This window comes from Dermacentor albipictus, chromosome 5 (genome assembly GCF_038994185.2).
Source record: "Dermacentor albipictus isolate Rhodes 1998 colony chromosome 5, USDA_Dalb.pri_finalv2, whole genome shotgun sequence".
Lineage (NCBI taxonomy): Eukaryota > Metazoa > Arthropoda > Arachnida > Ixodida > Ixodidae > Dermacentor > Dermacentor albipictus.
Window position 1 is genome coordinate 127311796 of NC_091825.1, and position 10099 is coordinate 127321894.

General features: G+C 44.6%; 2 protein-coding genes across 3 annotated transcripts; one reads left to right on the forward strand and one right to left on the reverse strand.

Moving 5' to 3' along the window:
- Positions 1 to 796: 796 nt before the first annotated feature.
- Positions 797 to 5393, reverse strand: LOC135913929 (DDB1- and CUL4-associated factor 4-like). Its single transcript, XM_065446620.2, has 3 exons — positions 4708 to 5393; positions 3490 to 3978; positions 797 to 1110 (listed from the first exon to the last, which is right to left on the reverse strand). The coding sequence occupies exons 1-3, from the start codon at positions 5260 to 5262 to the stop codon at positions 853 to 855; spliced, it is 1302 nt and encodes a 433-aa protein (XP_065302692.1). The 5' UTR covers positions 5263 to 5393; the 3' UTR covers positions 797 to 852.
- A 144-nt stretch (positions 5394 to 5537) lies between these two features.
- Positions 5538 to 9823, forward strand: LOC135913930 (blood vessel epicardial substance-like). Of its 2 annotated transcripts, XM_065446621.2 has the most exons (3): positions 5538 to 6980; positions 8809 to 8862; positions 9663 to 9823. In XM_065446621.2, exons 1-3 carry the CDS (start codon positions 6092 to 6094, stop codon positions 9734 to 9736), a joined length of 1017 nt encoding a protein of 338 aa, XP_065302693.1. In that variant the 5' UTR covers positions 5538 to 6091; the 3' UTR covers positions 9737 to 9823. The 2 variants fall into 2 exon arrangements, with proteins under 2 accessions (XP_065302693.1, XP_065302694.1); XM_065446622.2 differs by lacking the exon at positions 8809 to 8862.
- Positions 9824 to 10099: the final 276 nt, after the last annotated feature.

The following is a 10099-nucleotide window of genomic DNA, read 5'->3' on the forward strand; positions in this document are numbered from 1 at the left end:
AGGAAATGTTTGAGTCTATAAATTAGAATTTTGGTCAGGATTATATCGCATCAGCCAATCTTAGATGCATAGACATGTACTATTAATTCTTTTACTGCCCCGTACAAATCGCCTCAGCTACATGAAAAATGTTCAATGATAACTAAATAAAAGTGAACAGGCCAAAGCTACTTAATTGACGCTGCAACTATGGCACCACTATGTGCAGCAAATAGCAGATTGCCTAATGGTGTATCTACATTAAACCAAGCTATTATAATGGACAAAATGTGCCCCATGAATATCTGCTTCACCATTAAATGGAACCCATTTTGGTGTGAATTACTGCGGTCATGCACACATTAACATTGACACACTCCTGGACGTATGTCCCATGTGGCTTGTTGCCACAAGTACATGGTGATCACAAAGATTTGTAAGCATTTCTGTCATTCAGTAACAGTGGTGTGAAATAGTGGTAGATGCCATGTTGCCCTCTCATGCCATGACTTTGTGGATCCATGAACAAATAATTTTGCTGGTTATGTCATACTTCAGCATAGGAATTGATCAGAAGTGTAGGAACAAGGGAAGCAATTTGAGCTCAAACCAACATTATGACAACGGGCGTTGTCTTCGTAAAAAGCCCTGTGATGGAGACAACTCCCACTGTTGAAACAGTGACTTGAGGTTGGGGCTTTCCTAGTTTGTTGGCTGTTAATCAATTCAGCTCTCCAACTATTTCGTCTAGTTTGTGTTTCAGCATGTGATTACTTCAGACATCCCAGATGTTGCCTTACTTAACACTTTTGAAACATTGCGAGTGTAAAATTGGCTTTAATTGAAGATTCTTGTAGCTCTTGATCGTTCTTATCAGGAAAAAGTGAGGCACTGGTCACCAACAGCACAAAACAGTGCGGTCGAGTACCAGGGCCACGGTTGGTGTTGTCCGCTGCCAGGCTTCAATGCAGTCAGCGGCTCCCGCTCACCCACTTTCCACAACCGCACTACTTTGTCATGTCCTGCTGAGCACACAGTTCGATCAGATGCGTTGTAGCTGAGTGGCATTTTCAGCCCGTTGTTGCAGTGGCCAGTGAATTCCTGCACAACTTGCTGGTTCCGAAGGTCCACCTGAATGACAAGCAAATGACTTAATGCCCACACGATTAGTATACGTCTTCTTTGGCAAGATTCTTCTGCCCTAATCAAGCCATACTTTCGTTAACACCATAAAGGCGCATTAAAGAGAAACACGAAGTCAGTTTAGAACTATGAATGGTATTTTTCAAAATTATATTTTCCTTAAATATGCAGAATAGATTATTAAATTAGGAAAGGAAGGTAAAACTTTCAAGCATTAAATTTCATGCCAGAGCCCCAGCACTGCTACACCAGAGTGAAATTACAGATTTCAAGGTATATTCTTGTAGTTGGGATGTTGTAGCGCAGAATTGTTCTTGAAATGTCCAAAGTTCAGTCTTAGATCCCATTAAAATACACTGTATTTTATCTCAGCTGATACAAAACGTAACGAGGCCAGAGCAGACACCATTAAACTGCTTGCATGAGCTGGTGCACAAACTGCAAGGTTGAATTGCCACCCACATATTGTCTTAAGAGTCCTTTTTGTCTCCTCTCTTGGTAACAGTGGCTTTTTGTAAATTGTAGAATAGATATTGGTAATATAGCTGAGCTTATTTTTCCCTTTAGTGTCCCTTTAATGTTTGTTTATAAATATCTTCATTAGACATTATTCAGCAACTTCTAGAAGATTATAAAATATTAACTGACACAATATCTCACTTTAATGCCATCTGTAATTTTAGGTGGAGCGCAAGTGAAACTACACAGCATTTGGTGTGACGTATGCTGTCAAAACATTTCCCTCCAACTTCCAAAACACTCTGTGCTCGGGTGTCATGGCACTACATGGTAAAATCATGGTACAACATGTGAGTGACCACACTACATCCCAGTTTTTGCATGCTTACCATCCAGCCTGCCTACCAGTAAAATGGCTCATGTGCTTCAAACTTAAAACAAGCCAAGTTTAAAAAGCTGAAGATTTATGTGGTATGCTACAAGATAACTTGAATGTGATATTATCTGCTCCAGGCCAAGAGAGCTGAAATTCGAGTGTAATAAGCTATGTGAACAACACATTCTTTATGACTTGCATAACTTTAGTGTCACAAAGAAGAACTCTGAAAAAGAATAATGCAATCTGTTGATTCAGGTGTTTTCTCATTCTTACACTGACAGCTTGAATGGTCACTGGTGCACATCTGTCCTTAGACACAGGCACATGGATAAGTAGAGAGAAAATGCTGAAGGCCTTCCAATAGCGGGAAGAACATATGTACACCTGGCGACCATGAGGTCACCGAAAATGTTCAATTCCCAAGCAGCCTGTTGCAATAGCCTGTAAAGCTGTATACCACGATGTTGTTGGCATATTCTAGTCGAAGCCCAATATGCAAATACCAGACTGCGTTGTGAGGTTGTGGAGATATTCAGCTTTTTCTCAGATTTCGTGCCCTGCAATATTTTGTCGCCAGGGGTCCACATATGCAACATTTTCGCCGGCACATCATAAGGATTCATGGCAAACAGTACATAAAAATTATTTAGCACAGGAAAAGTATTACTTTTTAGAAATAACAATCTGCATCTGATGATGTTACTGCTAAACATAACGGCAGTATAATGCAACCTCCTTATGATGAAAATTGCATCACACACAACAATGCCTTCATTATATTCAATATTCATTATAAGCATACACAGGGCGTTTTTCTTTTTTTTTTTTAGCTGCACAAATTTTTTAAAGATTGCCTATGGCATTGGTGTTCCAGTTACTTTTGCTTCAATGCATAAAACAGCAGTTTCTTGGTGAAGTAACTGGAACACCTATGCATTTCATCGGACACTTTGAAAATTAATATTTTTATTAATATTAATATAAAATCTAACTCATTCCAAATGGATACACCGTGCAAACTCAGCAGCTGTATTTCGTAGATTGAAATATGTGGCATAAAGTAATTATTTTAAAAAAGCTAATCAATGTAATTATGTTAATTATCCAATTGAACATTTTGAATTCTCTAGAAGTAATGGCCATATCATTGAGTAATTTAGATCAAGGGTAACAATTGTGCTATCTGCCATAAGCAATCTCCAAAAAAAATTTAGTGCAGCTAAAACAAGAACACCCTGTATTTGTTACATGTTGTTGTCAACAAGAAACGTTTTAGATTTATTTAGCTATATCTGATAACCAATATATATTTGTTATATCGAAATTTGACTCTATTCTGTCAACTCTACTTAACCTCTGCAAAAAAAAAAATTAATTTAAGACGTCGTAAACAAATGTCCGCAGTCAAGAGAAATGCAGTCCCATGTCATACAATTGGCTGCACAAACGCAGGTGCACTTCCCTGCTATGCCCACTCTAAGAATGGCCACAAGCAAGACAGCACACAGCCAAATGCACTGCAAACTCACCAAAACCAGTTTTCCATCATAGGCACTCGCAAGCAGCGTGCAGCCAGAATCCATTACCCTGAGGGACACCACACCCCGATTGAGCGGAATCACGTACACATGATTCGACTGTGGTTGATGGCGTAAGTCAGCGCACATCACATTACCACGATGCGTTCCCACAAACAGCAGGTTGCTGTCCTCACTAAACTCCAGACCAAGTGGGTCTTCGCAACAAGTCGACACGTCAGATGCCACCGATCCAGTCTCCCGAAGTCGCAGAAGTTGTACATTCCGTTCCAAGCCAACAGCGTGGACCTGCCCTCCAGGTGCGGATGCACAGCTACGTAAAGCATCACGAGTGAAAGGCCATGATGTGACCGAACCTTCGCCATTTACAGGACGCGACTCCGCAAAACTGCTTGCACCTGGCATGCAGTCTGAGGCTACGTATGCGCACACAGTGTACATTGTTCCATCTGGTCGGCAGTAAACACTGATGTCCACCACCTGAAATAAAAAAGTGAATGTAAACACCATGAGGCTGAAACGTATACAAGAGCCAAATCGCTTTTCCACATACAGTTTACATACATGCATTGCTATGAAATTTGTATTTATGGCTGCTGTTACATCTTGACCAAAGAAACAATGCTTTAGTACAGGACAAGAGGAGACAATGCACACATCACTTCTGTGTGTCAACTCCTTTTATCCTTTGATAAAGCGCCGTTTCTTTGCCTAAGTGTGTACCAAGCATACCAGATTAGCACTGATATATGTGATTACTGAGAGTTGTGCATGCCTGTTAGCAGAAATTTCCAGAAAATAAACACAAGAACTGTATGTGCTTCCCTGCAGCCTAGACATGTAGCACAGATCTGAGATGTGTGCTGCAAGCTGTGTGTGCAGCATGTTGTGCTTCAGGTGCAGAGTGCACTTCCTTGACTGCATGTCTATCGCTGCATGTTCTGAAAACTTTTATGAAAGTCAGCTGTTTAAGCATGTTAACAGTCTGTGCATACTTGCCTCAACAGTCAAATTTGTTACTGGAATCCACTTCTGCACTGAACTTTGAAAACAAAAACGTTTCAGTGATTTCTGCTTGCATCTTTCGGTTCCCTTTCTTTCTGTCTTAATTCTTTATATGTACGCCCCCCCCCCCCCCCCCGCCGCCCGTAGTTATACACCGCGGACAGCTAAATTCTGGGATTTTGCCAAGCACAAGTAGACGAATACCTTATGTCTCGGGTGTGCGGCGATAGTCTGCAAGCTAGCAGTCGTACACTTGCCGACATCGACACTGCGGAGGATGGTACCGCGACGGCCGTCTTCAGTTTCGGTAGCCCAAGCGCTGACGACTACAGGACCCGACTCCCTCTGACCCGATAGGAAGGTGCACTCCCCTCCGTCGTCAACCTGCGCCTGCAAGGTGCCTCTGAGCGATGCCATGCGCGCACGTTGGACCGAAGCAGCCAGGCTACCGCACAGCAGTTGCCCCGTCTGCACGCGAGTCAGACTCCGAGGCAGTGCGGTGTTGCCACTGCGCTGCAGACTCGCGTCGACGACTTCCCGACACTTCCTGTCGGTCAACTTGGCCTCGATGGACGCCATTGTTAGCGGGTTGTGCCTGTTCTGGCCTGGCGTCAGCCGAAAGTAACGTTTCTGAGAGGCGTCGTAATAGAAGCCCGGTAAATGAAACGCATCGTCCTGTCCACTGTCGCCTTTCGGTGGGAGACTGCCCTGATCACCGTGCCTGTCAAGGCGCCGTTGACGTCGCCGACTGCTTCTCATTTTATTTTCCTTTTGTGTCGTTCTTTCACCAGGTTTCACCAGATGACAGTACCACTATTTCTGTCTGTACGTGCGTTAGGCTCAGATAGCACCTACGCTGACCGAGCTTGGATTTTATTGGAACTGGATTTGACTTCGAGTTTTTCGCACCCATTATCTAGCCAATGGCAGAGGAAACGGAAGAAAAACTAAACCTGAAAAAGTCATTCGCGGATGTGCTAAATAATCTTTGAAAGTAGCACTTGAAGCTGTTTAAAGCACATTAAGTGTTTTCATATGTCGGGGAACACAAAAGTTTCTTGCTGTTTCTAGATCTCTTGCGGTCCTCGTTGATTACCTTGCCTGTTTTAACCAGTCATTTCATGCATAAGTCATTTACGAGGTTAGCTATTTTTTCTTTTTTACTGTTTATTTTAATATAACCGCGCATACTACCGTACTATGTTCTCTGCATCACGGCGGTTCTTTGTCACTCTGACCAGAAAAATGCGCTGCGCTCTAAACCACAGAACGAGACCTGTTTTGCTTTTTCTTGTTCGTTTCTTTGTGTTCGCTGTAGCTTCCTCTAGCGACACGTGCGGCCGCGCGTTTTGGCTTCATTTTCATTGGCTTCAGTAATCGCTGCATGCGGGCGTTGTTGTAGAGGCTGCCGCAGAGGCAGCGGAGCCTGCCGGGTCGTGCTGGATTGCGTCGTTCAGCGTAAGGATGAGTGTGGCATGTCTGGCGTTGTCGGTATCTCGAGCGCGTTTGTTATCTGCTGATCGCGAGGATATGCTGCCGCGGAACCGAAGCCCTCTCCAGTGCGTCGGTGCGCGGTCGTCCTGACGCGATGTCGGCGGGCGACGCGATGTCGGCGGGCAACGCGACGGCGGCCGACACGCTGCAGACGTACACCGTGGGTTCCTACTTCTCGACGTCCGTGTGCCCGACGTGGCTTCCTACCAACCACATACTCTTCCAGTTGGCCAACATATTCCTCTTTCTCTCGTACATGGCGCCCGCGGGCCTCTATGGGCTCCTGTATCTGCGCGTATGTCTGACAATCGGCAGCTTTTTCTTCGCCCTCTGGGGCTACGTTATTTTGTGCGCCTTCGACACTATGGTGTGGAACTCATTCTTCACTGCCATCAACCTAGTGCATGTGTGCGTGCTAATGTATATACTGCGGCCGGTGCGACTGGCGCCCCACATGGAGGTCGTGTACCAGGAGCTCTTCCAGCCGCTCAAAGTGTCGCGCCAGCAGTTTCAGGCGGCGGCATCCTGCGTCAAGACGGTTATGGATGTGGAACCGCAGGAGACGTACGCCGTGGAACGCGTCACGCGCGCCGATCGCCTGACGCTCGTGCTGAGCGGCAGATTCCTCGTCTCGCACAAGGGCCGGCCGCTGCAGATCGTCGATCGGCTCGAGTTCCTGGACTCGCCCGAGTGGTTCGGCGTGTGCAGCAGCGGCGGCGACAACTTCCAGGTGACCATGACGGCGATGGAACGCTGCCGCGTGGTGGTGTGGAACCGCGACAAGCTCAAGCTCACCATCAGCGGCGACACCTTCCTCCAGGCCGTGTTCGACAACGTGGTCGGAAAGGACGTGGTGCGCAAACTGCTCTTCGTCACCGAATCGACGCAGAACAACCCGCACGTCGAGAATGCGTCCGAGACGACCAAGCTGCTCATCCAGATGAAGGAGAACGCTGTTCGCGCGGCGTCTCGCGGAGAGAAGGGTGAGACTGCGCGTAGTAGTCCACTGCGCAATCATCACACCGTCGCCCTATCATATCAAGAATTTCTGGTCCACGGGCGTTCTGCGCACGTTACAAATGACAGTTCAAATGACAGCCCTTGACTTTGCTTACTGATTGAGCGAGCAGTTGGGGGATATTGGTCTCTATGCTAACGGTGCCTTGTCACGACGACGACCTGCCGAGCCATTGCAGAGTACGAAAGCTTCTGTGTGCAGCAAAATAATGGCTCCGTTAACAGCAGGCTCGCACAATTTGCGGAAAGCTTGTGTACAAGGAAGGCTTGGTGGGAAGGTATTGTATTGCATGGTATAGGTGCACATTAATTTCTACCTCCCCTCGAACATTTTCCATCTTTCTTAGCAGTTAAGGATTGGCACCGATTCCTTTTTCGCTGCTGCTTTTTAGCAATGCCACCTTGTGCCATTTCTCTCAAATGACAGGTGTCTGCTTTCATTAGCAAGATGAGGATGCGTTTGTGAGCAAGTAGCCTTTAGCAATATACAAGAAGCCAACCAGCCAAACGGTGATCTCGGCTGAGTTGTTGCCTTTGGTGTGTTAATTGAATATAGAATACCATAGTGCTTGGGGCACGACCATTCGTTATTAATTCTGAGATGTGCATAACGCACCTATGGTGCAAATACTCTGCTGTTCCACGTATTTTCCTGCAAATTGCTCCTACACACTGCAGGACCATCAATCAAATGACACGTACTTTATGGCATAATTTGGAATAGGTCCTTCTGAACTGGCGCTAGTATCGGAATTTTTCCTAAGTGCAGACATCTTGAGCAATGACAGTGTTCTATCACAGAAGCCTGTGTACTGAAGTCTTTATAAAATTGCAAAGTAGTTGGCGAATTCTAGATGAGCTTGTTTGTGATTAACACGCAATTCCTGCTGCCCGCTTCCACATTTATTTATTGCTGTATTTATGCTGCACTGCGTTTGGGAGCTAGTTCGGTGTCATTGAAATACTTAAATGTTAAATTTATCCTACGACCACGGGGCTTAACCACTAAGTGCTCAGCTATGGAAGAGAGCCAACTGGAACTTAGTTTGAAAAGATTTTTAACATATTGCCTGTGATAAGTGTTTTTTCACCTTTTCCAGTACATTATGGAAGTAGAAAACATTACTTGCATGTCAAATCGCAGTGCCCATGTGGCCGAATAAGAACATATCTAATAATTCATATTAGGGCATATGGTGCAATTGCAAAATGGAAGTCGAGCATGAGTGAAGTTGAGTTTGCTTAGTAGAAATCGTAATTGTAGCAGCACTTTCAAGATATCTGGCCTCAAGAAGTGCCGTGAAATACATTGGCATTCCACGGTTGGCAGTTTTCCAAAAGCATGCATCAAGCAGTTTGGTATGATCATTAATATCTCAAAAATGGTGCTAGTCTTACTATTTCTGCTAAGCAGACAGCTGGCTTCTCTGCTACTTCATTTTGATTTTACCACTTGAACGATTGCCCTAAAGTGAATAATTAAATGGTCAATTCAGTAGGGGGGGTATTCTTGATTAGCCACCTCGACGCTGCAATCTCTTGCACAAGTTAGGTCGTACAAGATGGGCAAAATTTCACTATATGCTCCATGTGATTTTTTAAAAAATTGTTAAAACAACAGAAACATGTTTAAGGGTATGTTTCTTCATGCCACTTCTTGGCTGTGATGACGTGGATAATGGAAAGTTACAATTGTTTTTCTGGTCTCAAAAGTTTGCCTTAAGTTGTATTCATGCAAATGTGGAATGTTTTACTTCAAATGCTACATGTTCTCAGAGCCTCTGTCACTTACAGGTATAGTATACTATGCACCTACTGAAGAGGAAGAGCTGTGCACGCTGAAAGAAGGTAAAGAAAACTAATGAAAAGGGCTGCCTAGCGTAATGTAAACACACTGCAATGATTTGACACTTAAATTACATGTCGTGTGTCCTGACTTTAGTAGAGAGGACCTGAAAATTGGGTGCGACTTCACATAGCTGGTGCCATTGTTATTTACCGCTGAACACGGCGCAGTCTTCTAGGTTCAAAGCAGTAATGGTCACATAAAAGCTGTCGCCTGCCTTTATCTTGATAGCATTTTTATAACAAATTTTATTGTGTAGACCTTTGCAGCTCTTTTATATAACTTCTGCAAACTTCCTGTTGAAGCCCTAGGCTGGTGTAACATAAGAATTCCTTTTGGTTAGTTTTATTATTCACCATTCACAACCGGCTGATTCTGCTCATGATGTGGGTGGAGCACTGCCGAAACGAACAAAGAAACACGAAAAGGAATCTAATTGTTACATTATCTTGGCTCTAATGAAACATTGCTGCATCACAGCAGTTGTTAGACTTGTAATTACCTTGAGATTCTACAAAAATGTTAAGCATTGAAGTGGGGTTTCCTGGAAATGTCAATCGAGCACATTGGTTCTGCATCCGACTACCTGATCGTTTTTTTTTTCCTACTTCCCCCCTTTCCGCAGTAAGCATCTTGCAATCGCAGAAGTGGTTAAATGCACTGAAAAAATGCCATCACCGCTTTTGAGCATATTATTTAGCTGTCCATTATGTAGTGTCTGGTTGCAGCGTGGTTAAGTCTGTGAGCATGTCTCTACTCTTCATGTACTCTTGGGTGACATCTTGTATTTTGCCTTTTGCAGACGATGCTCTGGTGAGCGTATGGAGCTGGGGCCGGCGACCTTGCTATCGTTCAGACCCCGAGACGGCAGTCTAACTCACCGGTGCCTCATTTGCTGCGAGGTCACACATCATGGTTGCCAAATGCATTTTTCACCATTAAACTGTTTATCCGTGTTTCAAATGTGGAGTTTTTACCCACCTTGAACTTCACTTCCCAGACATCACAGCCATCACACAGTGGCTTGTGCGAACGCAGGCAGTCCATTCAAACAAAACACAGACCATTGACATGTGGCTTTTTTTTTTTATTTTCCACTCCGTGAATGTGTGACCATGGCACAGTGAGTAAGGGGAGATGAGTTTTGCGGGTGCAACACACAGCTGCTGCCATTAGCACGTGCGGCACAAGATGCTTATTTACAATGGCTCTGCAGAGAAAAGTTTTGAGATCCTTGCT